At 36.9% G+C, this 22,506-nt stretch overlaps 1 protein-coding gene across 7 annotated transcripts in view; it reads right to left on the bottom strand.

Moving 5' to 3' along the window:
* Positions 1–22,506, bottom strand: part of EFR3A (EFR3 homolog A) — a 76,713-nt gene that overhangs the window by 42,902 nt on the left and 11,305 nt on the right. For 3 of the 7 annotated variants that reach the window (XM_051778420.1, XM_051778421.1, XM_051778422.1), the window contains 3 exons: positions 10,734–10,810; positions 8,823–8,950; positions 7,804–7,954 (listed from right to left, as the gene is read on the bottom strand). In XM_051778420.1, the coding sequence (XP_051634380.1) occupies positions 7,804–7,954; positions 8,823–8,950; positions 10,734–10,810 (356 nt within the window). Of the gene's footprint in view, positions 1–7,803; positions 7,955–8,822; positions 8,951–10,733; positions 10,811–14,507; positions 14,688–22,506 lie in introns of those variants that run through there. The other 4 variants (XM_051778415.1, XM_051778416.1, XM_051778419.1 and 1 more) reach the window with 3 other exon arrangements.

Genomic DNA, 22,506 nt, shown 5'->3' with positions numbered 1-22,506 from the left:
CTAACACTTCAACACTGAGTGTCATCAATTGGTAGAATCATTAAGGTTGGAAAAGACCCTTAGGATCATCAGGGCCAACCATTTACCTAACACTTACAAGTCCACCAGTAAACCACATGTTTAAATAACTCCATGGTGACTCAACCACTTCCCTGGAAAGCCTGGTTCAATGCTTGATACTATTTCAGTGAAGAAATTTTCCCTAATATCCAACCTAAACCTCCCCTAGCACAACTTGAAGCCATTTCCTCTTTTCCTATCTCTTGAAATTTGGGAGAAGAGACTGACCCCCACCCAGCTACACCCTTCTCTCAGGTGCTTGTAGAGAGCAGTCTAAGCAATCAAATGGTCCACTGACACGACCAGGTTACCTACATTCTGACTTACCAAAGTCCAAGGGAAATAAACTTGGAGCCATACTGTCAATTCTATCTTGGCAAAAATGAAAAAGGAGTCAGGGAATTACAAGCCAGTCAACTTTAATTCCATTCACAGAGAGACACTTAAAAAAAACAAAAGCCAATTTGCAAACATCTACCACGTATCAAAGGGGTAAGCAACAGTCAACACAGATTTGTCAAGAACAAATCACATCAATCCATCTTATTCCTATGACAAGGAAATAAATTTTGTGAATCCAGATGAAGCAGCATCTGTCAAATCTTAAATTCAGTGATGCTATTGACAAAAAAATACACAAAATTCTCAAAGGGAAGTTAGAAAAACACTGTCAAAAGAACACTCTCCATAAAGCAGATGGAAAGGAATTTGGAAAAAAACCCCTGGAAACTCTTGTAAATCATGACAGTACAAAGTACTGAGTGAACTTCTGGAGGGGCCTGTCTGGAATACAGAAGAATTTGAGCTTCACTAGAGACTCAGACGGCAGAGTCGGCTCACCAAACTTGCAAAGAACACTAAGCTGGCCAGAGTTAAAGGCACACTTGATACCTGGTTCATGACAAACTGGAAACAGGACCTGAAAATGGAAGGAGGTTGCAAACCACCACTTTAAAACAGCTGTACAAATACAAGCCAGAAACAGCTGAATGCAGAAAAGGAACTTGGTCAATGCTGTAATAATGGCATGAAAAACAAACCAATATATTGTGATACATCTGTATTGCTCATGACACCTATGAAGAAACTTTTGCCATCTAATTGGGCCTAGTAAGCCCTTAGATGAAATGCTGCATCCAGCTGAAACATCAGCGCTGAAGATGGTGATTAACTGATACAGTCCTTCAATTATTGAAGGGATGAACAAAGCTTTAGATAAACATCTGTTAAAACAGACTGAAAGACATTAAATTATCTAGTCTAGAGCTGCCTAAAAGATATCAATCTGACAATGTACAGAAGAAAGTTATAAAAAAAGAAAAGAAATAAATGGTTTTCTTTGTCCAATGGTAATAGGAAAAGCAATAATGGGTTTACACTGAAGCAAAGCCTATCTAAGTTAGACATTAAAAAACCCTCCTTTCTAAAGTGAGCAGACTGCCTAAAGACTTTTTGGATTCTCCACCACTGACAGTTCTAAGAACAGACTACAAACAGAAGGAAAAAGGAAAACAAAATGTCATCAGGAAAGGTTGAACATGGTGCAGGTTCTGCCCTGAAGCAGAGTGATGTCCCAGGAAGAACCAAACCCTCTGCTTTTACCCACTCCAGTGTCATTCTTACCAATTCCTAAGCACAGGCTGAGGCATTTCTTTTATACTTTCCATGATGCAGAACCTGCTTTTAGCAGTACATTACCCATCTACATCTAGGCAAGCCCAAAGCACTGTAGCATAATCTCCAGCACACTGATTTGGGGAAGTTTTGAGGTTTTCAAGTGGAAGTGAATGAAAAAAACCCAATCATTTTTCTACTCTTTTGTTTAGTCTTTTTCTGTTTTATCTAGAACACTTTCAGCTGCACTACCCACTAAAAGCTACAGGGGCAGTTGAAAATGATACAGTTTGTCAAAGTACATTCTCAGCTATTACTGAAAATGGAGCAAAATTGTATAATACAAGTCCATTTTTATAAGTCATTCTGTTAGGAATATCCTGTATTTCACGTGGTAAGAAAGCGACAGAAGTCAAAAAGTCAAAATTCAATTCTGTATGGACTCCTGCCACACACTGAAAAACAATCCACAAACAGCACCCATAAGTTTTCTTCGATACAGTAAATAATGAAAATGAGTGTTTCCTTCTCAAGTGACCCTGGAAAATGCTTTATATGTCTTATGTCTCCCTGTTTTGTTTCATGGAATTGTTGATATCAAAACAGAGATAGATTTTTCAAATTCTTTTTGAAGAAAAGAATTTCTTTAGTTCTTACAACTTAATAAGGCATAAAGACCAACTATTATCAAAAATCCCAGACAATATGATCTTAGTATCATATTGTCTTAGACATTCAAGTGTTCCAAGTCTGCAATTGATTCACCCAGCAAACTTCCATAAAAGTAGGTAAAAGAATGGAAACAAAAAGTCTGAAGAACACAGAGCACTATGAGAATGGCTGTGAGAACAAAAATATTAACTCATGTAGAATTTAATATCAACATTTAATTTATTATTACTTAAACACAAAATTATTCGATTGACAGGCTCTGCCAACATGAAAACTTAAACTCTAAGACCTGTTTTGCTTGTAGAAACAAAAAAAAAAAGCAGATTTTTGCTACCACAAAATTGCTTTTTAAGAATAAAAGATGAATTGAGCCCAAGAAAGTGTCAGGAACTCCCTTCTCCTACATCGTGGTGCAGCTTTATAGCAGGGAAGCAAAGACCATGAAGTTACATCTCTTTAAATGGCATGCACAGGAAAATGTCCAGAAGGGACAAAGTTTTTTTATGTCCTTATGTCTATAACAAAACAATTTCACTCACTGAACATGCAGCATTTCTGAAGCACGTTCCAAGATTATCATTCAGATGACTGAACATTTAGGACACAGGAAAGCTGACTGCAATAACAGTTTTAAATTGTGCACTGTCATCTAGTTAAGTATAAAATTTCTGTGATGAAATGGAATTTTCAGTTTTTACAGTACACATTAATCTATACTTTCTCTTTGCTTTGCAGTGCTGCTCTGAAGTCGTTATTGTTGTTAAACAAAGAATATTTTACTCCCAGGCACACATTTTCAACCGCACTAAAAATATAAAAAATATTCCACCTAAAAAAGGATAAAATTCTTAAGAAAGTCCAAGCACTTGCCTGGGATTTACTTACAAAGCTTTTATAGATGTAAATATGTCATTCAGTCATAGTAAATGCTTGCAAGCACCCAATGGCAACTTATGGAAGTTTTACCACTACAAGCATCTTCTATATTTCATAATACAGAAGGTACAGAAAGGAACTTACATTGGTAGTATCTTATTTACATTCATTTTGAAACCAAAAAATTTCAGTAAATATAAAAATATATAAATCTATCACAAAGTAAAGAAGAAACATTATCTATTCAGAAGATGTTTGTTCCGGCCTGACTCAAGAAAGTTGGATCATATAACCAGGGAGAGAGAGATTGTGCAAGTCTTGCAAGTAAATCATGCAAGTTCTCAAGTTAATTCCTAAGGACATAATTTCTTCTATGTATTAATGCTGTTTTACCACTGTTATGCAGAGCGTACATTAGGAGAAAAATAGTAACTTTTAGTGGTTCCTGGATGTCTTTAAAGAAGGTCAGGTTTTTTTCATGAAGAATCAGTTTTTTTCACGCATCATATTTGAGTTTAGGTTATGTTATTTAAAGTATCCCCCTGTAAGAACAGCAGGCTGGATCTGAGCAGTATTTTTTTCATATTTGAGCTCCCTAGTCTGCCTTCTATAGCCTGGAATTTTCCCTTGCTTGAAATGGGGAAAGAGGTACTGACAGGTATCACCTTTATGGACCAATGTATTTTATGGACCAAGTACGTTGTTATTATTAAACTATTACATTGGAAGACTTGACACCTTATAAACGTAAGATTCTTACAAACCACACACAACAGGCTTCACAGTAAGTGTGAATGTATGTATGCACTTCACCAAACAAATGCCAGAGGACAAGCACTTCAACTTTCCTAAATAGAAAAGTTTAAAACACTGGATTCACACATTAACTTCACGAACACAGTATTAAAATTGTCACAGTAAATAATCCAAGATAAGGTTCTCAGCAATAGAATCGGTGATTTAGTTTAGCTGTTAATCATTAAGGTCACCTGACACTCACTTTCAGTTTTATCAGAAGGGGATGGATAATTTCACATTCTGTTTTACTTTGTGTCACTCGGATGAAAATTCTCCTGAACACCACATGTAGAGATGTATAACAAAGTTAGCAGTGGTATGCTGGCTCCCAGGGCCACGTTAGTGGGGCTACAGAACAGCAAACCAGAGAGCACATGTACGAGGGGGAGGAAAACTGCTTGTCTTCCTTTAAATAACAAATGATAACAACCAGCAATAACAGTCACCTCCTCGTGCACAGGAAGCTCAGCACTGTCACTTATGAGATCGTTATTTCACTGCTCCTAAAAAGAAATGGCCTTTATAAAATGAAGCACCCTATCAACTAAAGAAAGCATTTATGGTAATTAATCTAAAATAGATCTGCTATTTTTCAGACAAAACCCCAGTATTTTACTGTCAAAATACAAAGAATTCACTCCATCAGCATTCCAAATTAGCTTAAAATGTTTCATATTCAACTGAGTTTTGTCAATACAGTTAAGATGAAAGTTTTACTAAATTACATATCCCATTGGTTTTGACCAGCTGCTCACTAAAGAAATTTTCTGCCTCTTCTTTAAAAAAAATTGTCATAAAATTAAAAACAGATATAAATTGGATCTAGATAATTGTCCCCAACAATTTTGACCACAAGTTCAAAGACTTCAAAGCTTTTCACTTCTGTCCTAGTAATATAACACTATGGAGCTAATCAATACATCTAATGATATGCACATGAGAGATGGAGATGTTTTACATAATACTCAGTTACTGAAATTCCGCAGGAAAATAAAGAGAGAAATTTAGTATTGATGTAAATTTCTAAGGAAAAGCTTGTTGCAATCAGTCTTCAGATCCTGTAACACTTAAGCCAAAGAAATATCATTTCTTCCCACCACGTTTTTTCAGTTTCTTCACCAGCATATGATATCATAGCACATGGTTAATAAAAATATCTTCCATGACAGAAAAAGCCATTTTGAACCTCATAGACACTGTCAATTCAAAATCTGGTCCAAATAAAAAAAACCCCAACAACAATTCAACATACCCACTACTGAATTTCACCTGTTTTCAAGTATCTGCCTATATAATAGATTTACAATTATGTTACCAAAAAAAAAAAAAAATCATTGCTGCTGCAGGAAATAAGCTAGCAAAACTTATATATGCAACACATAAAAAGTCACAGGAATTAATTACATGTAACCTGAAGATCAGGCTTAAAAGTACATACATAAACCCTAAACAATTATATATCTAAAATGGTAATCTTCAGGTTTACTTTTTATAAGTAAATCAACTTAAAAAATGAAATTTAAATTCCAAAAATAATAAGACGATGAACAACTGAGTGAAAGTTTGAATTTTTTTCTAAGACATAAAGCAGCAAGTAGAATAAGTTCTGCATCCAAAACCAGATATTTTGAAGTCAGTAAAATACTTTTAGAAGACAGCTGCAGCTTCCAGATCTTTCCAAGCCTTTAAACTACTGAGAGACACCCAGTACACAGATTTGTTTAATTTGAAACCCGAACTTCTGAGCAATCACAAGAGTCCCGACAGCTGAAGCAAAATCTGCTTGTGATGCTGAAAAACCCTACAGCTCAAGTAAGGAGATTTGAATATTACTTCAAAGACATCACTGTCTTTGTATCCCAGCGAAGCTTTGGGATGGAACATAATCACGATCTACTTATAGCCACAATATCTTTTTATGTGCAAGCGGACTACAAATTGGTAGGGGCCTTAAATTGAGTTTAAACTAAAAATATTATGGAAAGTTTTCCAAAGGTTGCCTGACTTTTCACCAATTAAAGACATTTACTTCACATAAAATTCAGTCTTCTCTTCTAGACAACAGCAGTTTCCACTCCAAAGTAGAAAATCAGAATATCTAAAGCACATGAAACATTTATTCAGTCACTCTACCATCTATTATTGTTGGGGTTTTTTAAATTTGTTTATTTATTTCCTTCTGGAGGAGAGAAAAAAGGCTGAATTTGATTGCAAACTTTCTACATTCCTAATAAAATTGATTTAAGAATCCAGTAGGTCAGTGTCCTTGGTAACAGACAAGCTGTCAGTGCCAATACACTTTGCTCCTCTTGAGTCAACACAAAAAGACTCTATCTTTTGTCTTCATTAACTACAGAAGGCACCTAGGGAAATTAGCAGAGTTAGGCTAAAATTAGTTTTTGGAATACTGTTGAAGAGCTATAAAGATTCACTTTCCTCACAGAAATTCACATTTTATTTAGGAAAACTTAATTATTTTCTGTTTCTGAGTTTTACAAAAGACAAACACAAATTATCTCCTAATTCAGGAAGTCCATTAATCTCCTTTGCTCATAAAAGACTCCCTTAGGAAGTGACAGAAATATCAAACAGATTACCCTAGGGTGGAGTTCTGTACAAGAACATGCCTTTCAAAGTGACATGTGTCTTGTACACCCAAGTAGAGGTTGGCAGTAACTGTTTGCCACCAGGGACTTCAAATGGAAAGTGATGTACATCTTGCCATTTGGCAGCCCGGGAAATAAGTTCCAAAGCTACTTCCCTAAGAGGCCTCACCCAGGCATTATTATACAAACAAATGAAAAGAAGAAGGGTAGCCTTCTTCTAGATAAATAAATAAATAACATTTTGCATGTTTAATGAGATGTATATCTCATTGCCCTCAGTAAAGCTGCCCTGTTAGTTTGGAGCACAAAGGGACACTTCTAGCCTACATAAAATTCTGCATTCTGCGATATCAAGAAATTCTACTCCAGAGCAACATCACTTTACTACACCCTCCTATCTCCCTGAACTGCAACTCCCAACTGGGAATCAATCCCAAAAAAAAGCCCAACAGTTCTACTGAATCCATAAAGAACCCCATGCAAGCACTACTCTATATTCATGTAAAAACAATCACTCTAAGTGAAAACATTCCACATCACAATCCTGGAATTTATAAGATTCCTATTTTACCATCTGGGAAATACAATGGTTAGAAGGGAAGTATGACAGAACTGTAATGCCGATTGCACCCATCACTCTATTTGGAAAACTGGATCTCCAAATCTTCATTTTGACACTTTTAGTTATGCCCATCAAGCAGAGATCTGAATCCTGAAATATTTAAGCCAATAAGATGGCGAGGTGTTGATTCTGAAAGGCACTTTTCAGCTAACAGGAATCTTTCTGTGTAGTGTCAGTGCTGGGGAGAAGGATGTCACATTCTCCTCGCACCATCACTCGTTGCTGGAGAGCCAAACACTGTCTCACCTATACATTGGTTCCAGAAGGGCTGCTTAAAGATTCAAAATATGAACTCACAGAACAGCATTCTTGTTCCTTCCAGAAGTCACTTCTGCAGGGAATGAGCCCAGACATCAAAAGCATTTGAGACATTGAAAGGAGACAGTTTATCTGCCTCCAGCTGCTATTTGCTCTGTGTTTAGGTCCAAGTGGTACCCCCTACCACAGACAGAATCTTCTAAATTCATGTGAACTGGCAGACATTTTGTGACTTCTGAAACTACTTTCCCATGCAAAGGTTTACTCTGATTTGATTTAGTGTCTGAGTTTACTCACAGAATTAGTTCCAAGGACTTGCAGCTTTGGTTCGCCTGATTCCAGAAGCTTGGCCACCATATGAAGGAAACTTTCCACAAATGGTTTTATGCTTTGAGAATGACAAGCCATCAGAAGTTGGTCCAATGCCTCCATGGCAATTAAAACATAACTGAAAATTAGAGAGACTTGCATAAAGACGTATTGCATTTATCATTAACTCCATTAGTTCCTTCTTTAGGTCCTTATTACCACAAAAATTAGAAAAGAATGGAAGGCATGTATTTCCCACTGTATAAAAATGAAACTTAGTGCTATTTCTGACATCTGTATTTTTTTTGGGGGGGGGGGATGGGAAGCGAGGAATTGAGTGTTGGCCATTTACACTTTCTATAAAGCTATAAAATTAATTTTGGACATCACGAAGGTCAAAAAATGATGGTCTGTGATGGATGTTGCCCTTCTTTTCCATCTCCTGACACTTCTTTGATTCAATATTTCCCACTTAAACATGATTCAGCCAAAAGCCCATGTACTGGGCTTACATGGCAAGGTTTTGGCAGTGAGGGGCTGCAGGGGTGGTTTCTCTGAGAAGACACCAGGAGCTGCCCACCATGTCAGACAGAGCTCCAGCCAAGCTCCAAGATGAACCCACTGGTTCCCAAAACTGAGTCCCTCAGGGACACTGGTAGTGCCCAGAGTAAGCAGATATCTGTGCTGCAGACCGTGGAGGACCCCACGTTGGAGCAGCTGGATGTGTCCCCAAAGAAGCTGCTGCCCATGGAAAGGTCGTGCTGGAACAGGCTCCTGCAGAGTCCATGGAGAGGAGCCTGACCCATGAGCTTTGCATTTTATTTTCTCCCATGTCTGGCTGTGTAGGAGGAGTGAGAGCAGCTGAGTGGGCACCTGCCAGCCTGACAAGGTTAACTGACCACAGAGGGACTGGGTCTGTCTTTCCTCCCAGACTGGATCAGAACAAACATGACAAAATCCCACGACATATAAGCATCTCTTTTCAATGCTGTGACCTCTCTCCTCACCCATAGCGGTGTCTGACGACATCCCTGCTCAGTCTCTCTGCCAGGTAAGCCCCAATTCGATCCAGCTTTTCTGGTGCAGAAACTGCATAGAAAGTCAACTTCTCCATGTCGGCCTTAACAAGACCATCCTAAAGGCAGAAATACAAATTATAAAATAAAAAAGTTCACAGAAATTATGAAGCTTTTGAAGCGTTTTTCCTTTAGTCTACTTAACATTTAAAGATTTGAGCCTTATTGATAGGAATAAGCTACCAAAAAAACCCCAGTCTTTTGAGCAAAACTGCTGTTAGCTCAGCTGCAAAAATCAGCAACTTAAAAAAATTATGTAAAATATTTTTCAAGGAAATGAAGCAACTATCTTCCTCCTCCTTTTTGGTGAGGGAATGATTATTCTAAAAGAAGGTATTTAGTGAGAGATGTCACCAGTTCTAAGACACACTTCTTCCCTACTGGCATAATGTAATTTTTTTCTTTTCCCATCCCCCCAAAAGTTTATTTGATGCATAATTTTGACACTACATACAAACAAGATTGTAGTTTAAATATTTTAGATTGTAGTTTAAAGATCTTATTTCTTCAGTGTCACATTTTGAATAATGCTGACCTACAGGGTACCCAAAAGCTATTTGCTAGAAAAAGATAAAAGACTAACAAATTAGTTCCAACATGAACTGTAACATGGATGTGCTCAGATGAAGTTATAATCATAACTATCAGGTAAGCAAGATAAGGCTTTTTTGTCTTTTATATTTTTTTATTTTTTCCCTAGAAGTTCATAAAAACATTCTCTTTTTCAAATTAATGCATTTTATCAACAAGTCTTCTCATACTTTGGAGAAGGTCTGCAACTCAGTGAAACATCATGGACTGGTCTGTGTCCTGCAATGAAGCGATGAATATTAATCAAAGCAGAGACTAAGAAGTGCCAACTCAGAGCTCCTGTGTGAGATTTAAGCCATAATATTAAAACTGTGGCAATTCCAGGTATTTCTACACCTGTATAGAAAGAGTAGATTAGAACAAATAAACCTATAAAACCACATTGTTCTGTGCATGCAATATACTGTATAAACAGAAAACATTTCCTTTGAAGTCAGTAACATGCAGTAACTAGCACTCAGTAACAACATATTTTAAAGAAAAGCCCACATACTTTGTAACACATAAGCCAAATATTATAGAAAAGCGACTGTTCTGCTTAAACTATAACAAAAGATGAAAAAATTTGGTAACACATTTAAAAAAATACAGTAGCAGAAGCATAAGCTCTTAATCAGTCTGAACTGTCACATTATTATGTATAGAAATAGGCATTACCAAATGGTAACACTGAAGTTATTAAAATAAATAACACACAGTGTAAGAGTTAAGTTTTAATAGAGCTCCAAGACTGTTGCAGTGAAATGCAAAGAAAAAACTGAACATGAGTAACTGGAGAATTTAACAGATACCACCAAAAAACCTTTTGGGTCACAACAGTCTACCAGAACTATGAAGTCGGTAAGTCAAGAATTAAAAGAAATCCTGTAGAAAACCAGACAATGTGTACATGTGTAACCACACTAAAGCAAGTGTTTGTGGTTCAACGTACTTATGAAGTTAAGTGCTACCTCTGCAGCAGAATACCTTGTTGAATTAAATCTCTGTTTCTCTGAGCAAAACATACTAATTTTATTCTTCAATGAACAGCCCCGCTTTGGAAAGGGAATTAGACAAGATGATCTATATATGTCCCTTTCCAGCTAAATTATTCTACTAACCTCTGTTAAAGCTATGAAGAGCTAAAGCAGAATTTACTGTAAAATGTTAAAAGAGAAAAGAAAAAATAAAATTAAAAAAATAGCTAAAGCATTAGCTATAACCAAGAATTTCCAAACACCAATCCCTTAAAATGTTAAAGTCATCACTCACTTTTGGATCTTCAGGAAATATGTTATCCACTAGACGCTTGTAGCGAGGTCTTAGCGCAGCACAGCAACAGCAAACTCCTGCAGAGGGAATTACACAACGGGATTTAGAATGCAGTTTTAGGGGCTCATTTGAAGGGACAAGCTGACAAGTATGGAGGAAAAAGATATACTGAATTCAGCTGCTTGTCACTCTCAGCAATAAGGCAGAATCAATGTAACTGAAAATTAGCACAAAAAAGTCAAATAAGCAGAACTGCTATCACAGAAACTGTGAGAAAATATGGAAGCAACTTGGGTACTAGAAATGCACCTGCTATCCAGCCATACTTGAAAACACACAGAAAAATCAAGACATTTTAAAATTTAGTCATATTAACCAAAGCTACTTTAGTTGCTGTTTTATCTTCATTCTGAATGACTATCTCAAAACATCAAAATGTGCACTATGTTCATTCTTCTAAAAAAGAAATCAACTATGAAGTCCTCTGTTTTACAAGCACCCATATAAACCAATGTAAACCATAATACACAAAACAAGCTCTACCTTCCTTATCCCTTATCCTGCCTTTAACTGGGCATTAGTGAAAAGACAGTCACTTGGAAGTGGAGAAAGGTATTTTTTTGATTTCATTTCTACTTCTATGAGTACTAATCCTGCACTCATATAATCAGAACAACACATGTAACTCCAATTTTATTAATTTTAAAAGTCATACTGCCTGCTCTAAAAAGATAAACCTTCAAAGCATTGACTGAGTTTTTTTCTAGCACTCAGGGCTACTAGAACTGTGGAATTAAGTTAAAATTCAGCACAAAAATAAAATTAAGAAAAAGTTCCTAAATATCTGCCCAACTGTTTTATCAGGATACATTTATTCCCAACTCTTTTTGGAAATTTTTGAAAATGAGGTTTTAAATGTTTCAGTGGACATATTATCAGACTAACTCACTGGTCCGGCCTCAGATCAACACTAAAGCAGCTCTGATGCATAAGAGCCACTAAATAAACAATAATACACTCAATAATAATATATCAAGTACATGCAGATCAGTGGCTTTCTGGTCTTTCATGTCCCAACTCCTGAAGGATTCAGAGTAGCTAAATACCTTACAGATACCTTACTAAAGGTATCCATTTCCATATTCCAAAAAACCATTACACACTTTACTAAAAATAGTAAAAACTGCAACACGATAAAGTGTATAGTGGCAGAAACTTTGACAATTATAATTTATCTGCAAATTTTTCAGGCTGTGAAGAAGCATTAGACAAATATATTAGGACCTGTATTTTTTTTATTTAAGATATCTAAGTAACCTTAATTGTTTTTAACCATATTTATCAGAACATCTGGGAGATTCACAACAAAGACTTCCCCTGCTGTACTTGTTTTTATTACAAGTGTCTACAGGAGTAGACATTCTCCCTCTATTCCACCTGTTTATTGAAGCTATTTGTCTTTTAGACAAAAATATATTCTGCTTATACTCTGACAACTTAATGCTTGCAATTATTTAAATAAAAACTACTATCAAGGACAGATCCGTGATTCTAAAGCCATACATTAACTCAAAGTTCTCCCCAGTGGTCTTGAATTCTCCCTAGCTCATGAATTAGAGAATCTGGTACCACCAGTAAGATCAACACTGACTTACCACTTCAGTTAGTAACTACGAAAACAAAAAGCATTTAAGGAATAAATGACTGGAATATTGAGAATGTTTGTGTTAAATAAGTGCTTCGTTACCACTGTCAAATTCTTCGTATGACTCCTGCTGACATGTCCTACTCACCGAGGTCTAACCAATGTAAAAATAGACATTTACATGAAAGCTGCAGGTAAGAAGTAGCTAAAATTAAAGTTCTTTCATACGCAACTCGAAAATGTAGGTATTAAAAGATATTAGAAATCTACTTGACTTAAAATTGAAAGAATTCACAGTTCTACAAAAATATTCTACTGAGAGCAATGCTGTGCAACATTTCAGGAAACACTTTATTGGTGTCTAGTATATCACTTCATATTGGGAAACTCCAGTAAGACCATCAAAATCCACCAAAACAAGACCTAATATAGTTAAATATTTCTTGAGTTAGGTATGCAACTCTGCACCTGGCTCAACACTCTCTGTACATGGTCTTCCTGCCTGATTTTCTACCTTATGGTTGACCTCTAAAAAACAGCATTAGATGACTACTAAGTATAGAAAAACGTTCTACACTAACTGTAGTAAAATATTTTGATATAACTACCTAAACTACAAAAAGAACAGGAAAATCTTTTAAAATATCGCATGCAAGACAGAGGCAATTAAAAATACATTTATAATTAGTTTCTCTAAGTGATAGAAGAAAAAAATCTTTGCAAAGAACCACAATTTAAATCTTAAAATGGTGTTTTAAACCCATCATAAATTTAACATAAAACCTGGATACTGTTACTCCTTTGAGATGGATAAAAAAATATCAGATAACAGTAGCAACTCATTCTGGCCCCCTTAGCAGGTGGTTTCAGTTAATGGAAACTCAATATTATTGAAACACTGCTCTTCAAATTTATGGTACATAGTGAATTTTGACACAAGAAAAGGCCTAGCAGTAAGTATAGTGAGTAAGCTCTAAAATTTTGTCTTCTCATCTTAGATTTTCAGTAGTGTCTTTACATTGTTATGTATTTAATTATAGAACAGTTTACATAGAAAAAAACCACAAACTTGCCAAAAATTTTCTGTCATCAAAGTATAAATCTAAAAGTAATATGGATGTTAATCTCACTAAAAGAACTGCCTAAATTAAACAGAACATCCAAATATCAGCAAATGAGAGTTAATCTATCACGGCTTTCAGACTCCAAAGATACTTTCAGTAGAGAAATATATGCAGAACAATATCAGAAATAAAACTGACAGGCACTCCAAAGAACATAGAAAAAAATGAAACAAAAGCAAAAACCAAAAAGATTAACAGTCATAACACAGATTTTGTGGGAAAACTATTGATCATTGCTCAGTTATATCATTTTGACATAACCATGAAAGATTAATAAAATTGTAGGAATAGGTTTAGAGAATGTATGAATATAAAAAGACAATGAAACACAATCCCACAAAAATCATGTTGCAACAACATACATTAAAAATAGACTGAACTTATAAATAACCCATAAAATCTGAGAACATTTTTCTTCATAGATCAGGAAAGATGAATGTTGCAAAGATGTACAGAAGCTGAGCAATTGAAAACAGATTCTCTACATCTCGGATAGCAATTTAACCCAGATAAAAATTTATCCAAATAAACACGTTTATTTCACGCAAATAAATTGTTTTGTAGGTCTATAGAACACAGTCACTAAGTCAGGTAAAAAGAACCCATTCCATTTTATGCAGGTTTATTAAGGAAAAATCCTATGACAATTCCTTTTCAGTGTCAGGCAAAATTTGCATTTTAATCATCTCGCCCTTGCAGACATCTCTACATCATATTATACCAGTAAATATAAAGGTTCAAGCAGTATCTATAGAAGTTCACATTGCTATGTGAGAGTCAACATGAAAGGATTAAAAAATACTCCTTGTTTACTTTTCCAGTAGTGGGATTTTCCAAGTTAAAACATGCATGTTCTCTTCTGCCGAAGGAGTCCTATAATCTGCATTTCAGAGTTAAGGCTGTCCACATTTCCCAGCTCTACGGGCAGTTCTTGTGACACACATTTATTCTACACAGCACCAGCAAGATACAGTCCCCGCTATCAGAAAATGTAATTTCACCTACCCAAACACATACATGGCCTCGGTTCAAAAGCAGAATTATAATCATAGGCTTTTTCTTGCTCAACAGTTGGAACTTGCACATACTGCCTCATCTTGGATTTTACTCCCTGGGAACTCTCTTGGTTCAGAAATTTGCTCTCTCACACTCCCATAGCAGCAGTTCCCGCGAGGGCTCTGCAGCACTGTAAGCTTATCTGATCAGCTCTGTGACATCTACATAAAGCCACCAAACACGTGAAAAACATCAGTATCAAATTCTGTTAACAAGGCCAGGCACAAGAAAGTAGAAAAGAATAAAAGATGCATTGTCAGTGTGTGATTCACAGTGCCTCGAACGAAACTGCACGGAAACAGTTTCGTTACTTCAGCTTTCCTGGTACACACAGTTCATTATTTCTGTGACTAGAAGTAAAAAATCCATACAGTTTCAGATAAAACTATGCTCAGTCAGCTGCCACATATCACTGCAGAGTGATAAATATTTTAGTAAAACCTACTCACTTGATCTTGCAGAAGAATGGACAGAAAGAAAAGTATTCAAAGCAGACTACTGACCAAAAAGACTTTAAGACAGAAGGGTTTACCGCTAAGATTAAAGAAACATTTGAAAATTAATGAAATTAAACATTATCTCTAATAATACTTCTGAGTTTAAGAAGCAAGGATTAGAGAACTTAAATCCTTAACACCTTTACTCACAAAGATTATGATACATCAGGTAGAAAACCATTTTTGAGTTAAACAATTCTGAAGTTACTTTCTTGCTTCCCATTAATTCTCAGCACTTTATTGTTTCAATTCCTACATTAAAGCCACTTGGGCAACATAAATACAGGATTTTCATACAGGCATTTTTTTTAAACCCTGGAAATCATAACTACTGGTTTTAATAAAAACGCAGCTAATAACATCCACTAAATGACAACTCTATACCAATTCCAGACTTAGAAGATTAATGTTAACAAAGTAGTGTTTACTGCTAATAAATTCAGAGAAAACACTAAGTTGCACAGAAACTGTCACTACATATTTCACTAAGGGAAATCCTAGAGTGCAAACTAGAAAAATGCACATTACAATAAGTTTTATTTCAAATTAGTTTGTCTGAATATTTGTGCTACCTCTTACTCATAAAAAGATTACAGGAAAACAAAACCTTCAAAGAGACTTTAAACATAAAGCACTAACTTCTTTCCATCAAGTTTAAAACTTCCACATTATTTTCTTCTTCATGAAACCCTAGCAAAACAGAAAACAAATCAACTGTATGATTTATCTAACGCTAGAATTTCTTCCAAAATTTGGTAATGCTGTCTAATATTGTTGTCAACAGTTTGCAGAACATTAACAACCTGAAGCAAGATTTCATGTTCACTCACAGAATATTTTTGTCATGACTCAAGTTCGGATCTGGTCGTTCATATCTTTATTGACTATCCTCCCAGATTAAAAAAATAGATCTTATTCTATCAAAAATAGTATAATTAACATAAAAGTTTGAATCTACAAATAAATGTTTTGCTAATATCAAGAAACTGAGAAATACTAAAATTACATTTGTTGCTCAATGTATTTAAACATAACTACGTTAAAATTTATTTGACTTCTATACACTAAACTTTCATTTTGTTTATTTTTCTGTATCCAAGATGAGAAAAATAAACAAAAAGAGAATTCTTTTAAATATCGAAGGAAAGTGTATAAAAAACCACTACAACCATTATCACTTACTATACCTGGTTAGTTTGGAACTGTTAATATCAGTTGACGCATTTAATTCAGAACTGAAAAGATTTTCAAGGGCATTCCCCTTCTACTATGAAAAAGAGATCAGATATTTTAGAACAAGAAAATTATTCCAGCCATATAAGGGAGCTAATTAAAAATATTCTTCAATCTACTATAAAAAGAACAACTGCTGTAAGGATGGGCTCATCAGCCATTGCAATGTCACTGCAATGCACTCCCAGAGGGAATAGCACACTCATCATTTAGACAAGATGAATTCTCCTCCCTGGGTGAGCCTCTCCTTCTCCCACCCGAGTGACAACTGACTTCCATACACCTGGTTTCCACTCTCCCTCCACCAAAATTCAGTAAAAATAATGTCCAACCTGCAGATGAAATTTTTGTCTTGAGAACACAATATTCACCTTGATGTGAATTTCTCACCCGCTGACAGTAAAATCCCAGTAACAGCTAATGGGGAAAATTCCATCCATACGTAAGTTTGGCAATTTTACATTTATTTTTAAAAATATTTTGGTGCTCAGTTAATTTGAAACAAGTGAAAAAAACCCCAAACTTTTCTCCCTAGAATTTATTCTTACTGTAAAGCTAATTATAAAGTGTGTAAAGTATCACATATAAGGTGATATGATTTCAAGATGTGTTTTTCTATACTGGAATCACAGAATCATTAAGGTTAGAAAAGACCTCTAAGATCAAGTTCAACTGTCAACATAGCACGACCACCAGGTTCTCCATTAAACCATGTCCACAACTGCCACATCCACATGTTTTACGAACACTATCAGGGATGATGACTCCACCATTTCCCTGAGCAGCCTATTCCAATGCCTGACCACCTTTTCTGTAAAGAATTTTTTTCTTAATATCCATGCTAAACATCCCCTGGTGCAACCTGAGGCCATTTCTGCTCATCTGTCACTTGTTACCAGGGAGAAGAGACCAAACCCCACCTGGCTACAACCTCCATTCAGGGAGCTGTAGAGAGCAGGAAGGTCTCTCCTGAGCCTCCTCTTCTCCAGGTTGAACACCCTCAACTTGTCCTCATCAGACTTGTGCTCCAGATCCTTCCCCAGCTCCAGTGCCCTTCTCTGGGCACGCTCCAGCACCTCAATGTCTTTCTTGTCATGAGGGGCCTGAAAATGAACGCAGGATCTGAGGTGTGGCCTCACCAGTGCCGAGTAGTTGGTTGTCCTGCCGAAGCAGGACGATCCCTGCCCTGGCCCTGCTGGTCACACCATTTCTGATACAGCCCAGGATGTCACTGGCCTTCTTCCCCACCTCAGCACACGCTGGCTCACGTTCTGCTGCCTTTGACCAACACCCCCAGGTCTTTTTTTGCCAGCTTTCCAGCCAGTCTTCTCCAAACCTGTAGCATTGCATGGAATCAGCATGGAGAGATGCACAGTATGCTACATGTAAAAATAATTTGAGTATAAACTTTTTGTGAAAGTAAGAAATGAAGATACTAATAAGAAGCAGGAAAAAAACCCAAGCTAGTCAAATAAAGCTTACCACTAAGCTTCTTCAGTGAAGTATTCTTTTCAGAAGTAGCAATTAAAACAAATCCCTAGGAAAGATATTATCTTTGGGAAAGTGCCTTTTAAAGACTCCTGATCCATTAAAAGGAAGTTTTCCACTACATCAAATTCTCCGGTTACATTCTTTTACACAAGTTCCACCACCTGCAGTGTTTCCATACTGTCTCTTCTTTCCTCCACCTCTGTTCTTTTCATATAGTAACTTTGTTTAACTTGCTCATTTCTGGTCTCCTCAACACCACCTCCACCTTTCCTACTCTAAGATAATACCAGCACTCTCTATTTTTAATACAGCATTAAAATTACCTAAAATTAATTTGATTCCAGTGAAAGAAGCTCTATGACATTATGAGTTTTGCTTGTTGGTTTGTTACTTATCTTCCCATTAAACTGGCCTAGGTAATTTATTTCTCATCACTGAAACAATATAAAAAGGAAGTTTTGTCCCTCTGACTTCAGGAGACTGGAAAGACACATCTGCATAAACCTCCTCGACCCCTCTCCTTCACAGGTGGCACTGATAACCCGGTCATGGTTAAAAAAAAAATAGGCAAAGTCCAGCTTTCATTCCTGCTTTCAGTATTTGGTTCACAATCAGGTAATGACTTCTAGGTGATAAACCCAGCACAGGAAAAAAACACCCCAGAGCTTTTGTGTCATCACATTCCTATTTCTAAACAAATACTGATTTCATAACAAGGTGTTTCATCTGAAAAATGGGGACGTAAGCAAACTACTGGACTAAAGGAGAAGGGGAGGGAAATGGAGGCTCATAGTGCTTTGTGTATTCTCTGAACCACATGAACTGGCATTATTCCTCCATCCAGGCAAGTAGCAGAGCACGGAGCAGACTCGTAACACTAACAAAACACCCACTGTACACATCCAGTAACACACTGAGCCAGGAGGACATTCCTTCCCTACTATTTTATTCAGAATAAAAAAGAAGGATTGACATTATCACAGCAACCACTTTCTTCTCCTGCTACTTAACACAAATATTTTGATCTACCTCTGCCTGTCCAAATGCCTGGCATGCTCCAAGATCCATGGGTACAGGTGAATGCTGTCTCCTCTGCACAATGATGATCCTGGCATAGAAGTAACCACCCAGTACCAGACTATCCTGTTGAAAGCCTGGCTTCACCTTGACCCTAACCTATTCTCTAACCCAGATGAGCCATTTTCAGAATGCTCCATCCTTGAACACTTCCCAGCTGCAGAAAACAGCTGCAGAGGGCAGAAGAGTGTGCTGTAACCTTTGGAGGAACACAAAGGCCAAATAACTTGCTTTACACTCCTCCCTGAGTTCCACTGAGGAGAGGGACTGCAACACCCACACCTCTCCTACCACTTTGTTCCCACTTTGTTGCAACTAAGGAGCAACACCTAACACGGAAGATCATTCTACAGAAGGTGCTGGTGCACCTCAGGATTGAGATGGACACTGTCTGAAGGGGAGAAAAGACACTGTGGAAGGCATGGTTGAAAGGTTAACAGTCCAAGGAGGAACACTTAGCCTATCTCTGGGGTGGCCAGAGGTGGGTAATGAGGAATTCTTGAGGGATGTCAATGGCAAAATTTTTCCAACAGGGTCACGCTCTGCTTCTGGAGCCTTCAAACTCTACTTCTGATCAGCAGGTTGGCCAACTACAGGTAAAAGCATATATACTTGGCTAAATGCCTCAGTAAACTTTGGGGACTGCTACATAAAGCCCAGGCTACAGAATCCCTTCCAGATGCTTGAGCTGGTCATATCTTTTCTTCCCAGTCCCAGCTCCAGGCAGCACAGCAGACGAGGACTTTCTCTGTGCCACTCCATCCATGCCCAGTTCTAGTTTTAAAATTTCTAAACTAGATTTTTCACATTTCCCATTCCATTGCATTTCCTCAGGTTACTGGACACAGCCATCTTTCCTGACAAGGAAGAAAATTGCTTTGCTGTTTTAACACTTGCTGCTCCCTTCTTTTGCTACAGGAATTCACATGGATTAGGCTGTTGCCTTTAAAGGAACACCTGTTGTACATATATGAATTCTAAGAATGAGAGTGGCATCAAAAGGGAGCTGGGACAAGAGCACATGTCTGGATACAGCTCTGGGGGAGCATTAGGACATGATATGTTGACAGTCTATTAAGCAGATGCTAAATCAAAGGCAACATTTCACGGCAGTACCGCAAGTTACACGAGCTCCTGTTGCAAATGTACCCTACAGAAGACAAGCCCACTTCAAACCAACGAGTAACTAGTCAGCAAGTGCCCAGGCTTTAAAGTCTTCTCAGGGTGATGAACACCTGCAACTTTGTGCACTGAAAAATCTGAATGCAAACAAGCATGAAGAATTTTCCTGACTACTGTTACTTTTTCCATTTCCTGAAGACAATGCAGTTTGTTTTCTTGATCCAATCCATAGGGCAGGAATACAGTTGCAGTGGTAAGAACTCCCAGAATCTTATGCTGCTATCCACCTTTTCCCTGAGAAAAAAAGGACAGTCAGAACAGTTGTGTGACTTCTCCATCACAGGTATCCTATGACTGCAGTATCTAGGCGGAGAGGATTAAATTCTCCACTCCTGCCCAATGGTGCCTTTCAGCACACATTGCACAAACACACAGGGCTGAAAGCAATCAGGGAGCAGGTACCACATTGTCACTTGAAGTAAAATAAGGCATGAGAAGCTTTTTGTGAATGAAAAGGGCATGTATGTCATGATTAAAAGTCCTGATGATGAGGAGAAAGCAAAGGTTCACAGGCTTTCTTTCTGGAACCTCAAAGCTAATGCAGTAGGTAAGTTTTAACTCAGGGATTTTAACTAGTATGGCATAAACTGCTGAGCTGTACACAGGACATGTAAGAGCGCGTGGTTCTATAGATCCTTTTTCCTTTTAAGATATCCCAAATGCCAACATAAGCACAGCCAGAGCTTCAAAAACAAGTTTTAACTTCATGTGAGCACATTAAGCTACAAGCTTCAGTACATATGCACAGATTTTGAAAAACATTTCCCAATTAAAAAGAAAATGTTCTGTTCACAAGTAGTTCAATACCACGTTACATAAATTTTACTTCCCCCAAACATACACATACATAGAAAGCAACATAAGAAAGAATAAATGACAGCATTTTTGTGCATCCAGAACCATACTGTGGTATCTCCTCTGAGAAAACAGAGTGCAGCAATTCTCCCGAGGCACATACACAGGGCTCCAAACATGACAAAACATCTGCTCCTATTCAGCCACAAAAGTGTTTAAACTATATTGACATTAATGAAAAATAAAAAGCTTAACAAAAATGTTGTAATGTTACTTTGAAAAATAAGAGTCACAGAGGATTCTTAAGAACTCAAATTCTTGTTGAAATATCACCAATCTTCAATAAAATACTCTGTGTCTATTCCTACCTATTCCTTTGATTTTCCCAGAAAACATTTACAAAATAGGATATGGCAATTTGGACACGGAAACATACACATTGTTTCCATTAAAAGAACATTAAAAGAATGTGGAATCAAAAATTTGAAAAAATCTTGTTACATATTACAAAAACAGGTCATTGGAGCTGCCAATACACTCCGTTTTCATGCTTTCTTTTCTTTGCAGACAGCTTTACCTAGTTCATCCTGCCCCCACAGAAGAGAAGCTTTTGAACAAACCAACAAACAGAAGTTTATGCAACAACTTCTCAATAACAAACAGTTTTAAACACAGACTTGAAAGAGACAAGTTTCACTAAAAACAGCCTCCTTCTAGGTTAATCTGAGTTATAAAATATCCTCATGGTTGTTACCTTTCACATTAGTTCTAAAAAGTCCTTCAGCTCAAATTCAGGTTTCCTACAAGAACTGAAAAGCAGCTGTTAAAAGGTTCTGAACTGTCTTCTCTCCCAAACAGTGAGATTTAAGGGTAAAACATACTCCTATCTAGAACCACATATCCCAGCTAACTAAAAAGCATCCTCCCCCCTCCTGTAACATCTAATGAGTCAGACAGTACAGAAGGAACACAGAGGCAGTGGATTGCTCTTCTATGCACCTTCAGTACCCAAAGGCCACATTCCTTTGCTACCACAACTTCTTGTTTCCCACCAAACTGAACTGTTCAGTCTAGGAGACAGACAGTTTTGTATTTATACACAAAGAAGTAGTTTTTATAAACCCATTTTATTAATCAGTAAATACTGAGTGTCCCAGCTTTCTGTAGAAACCAGATGGGACATCTGTGGGCACACAGGCTCATCGGTTTCTACAGCAATCCAGCAGTTCCTGCCCACAACCAGCACTTCTCACCATGCTGCAATTCCAACATCAGATTCAATTTGTAAAAATTATGTTTCATCAGTTATGAAGAACTTCAAGCTCACGACTAATGTCAATAACAAATCACAAACTCGTTTAAAAAAACACCACATGCACAATAGAAAAGGTCTGGAATCCAGCTTACACTGCATTTATCACAAGACAAGGGAACTCTGCTAACTCAATCATGTCAGGCACAGATCAATTATAATTTAATAACTATTCATATTTTATTACATATGAAGTTCATAAGTAGTGTATCAGCATCCTAAAGTCCTTTTCTAATCATTAGACAGTTATAGTGCAGTTTACTGAACACAGGAAAATTGGTAGCATAAATTATTCTGTATTTGTTGGTGCATTTGTGTAATTCTAACAAAATACCTGTGAAGCTTTATCTACACATATTTC

The sequence above is a fragment of the Manacus candei genome, unplaced genomic scaffold, assembly GCF_025592945.1.
Source record: "Manacus candei isolate 608988 ecotype Guabito, Panama unplaced genomic scaffold, ASM2559294v1 h1tg000013l, whole genome shotgun sequence".
NCBI classification, from domain to species: domain Eukaryota; kingdom Metazoa; phylum Chordata; class Aves; order Passeriformes; family Pipridae; genus Manacus; species Manacus candei.
This window is presented reverse-complemented; position numbering and strand designations above follow the sequence as displayed.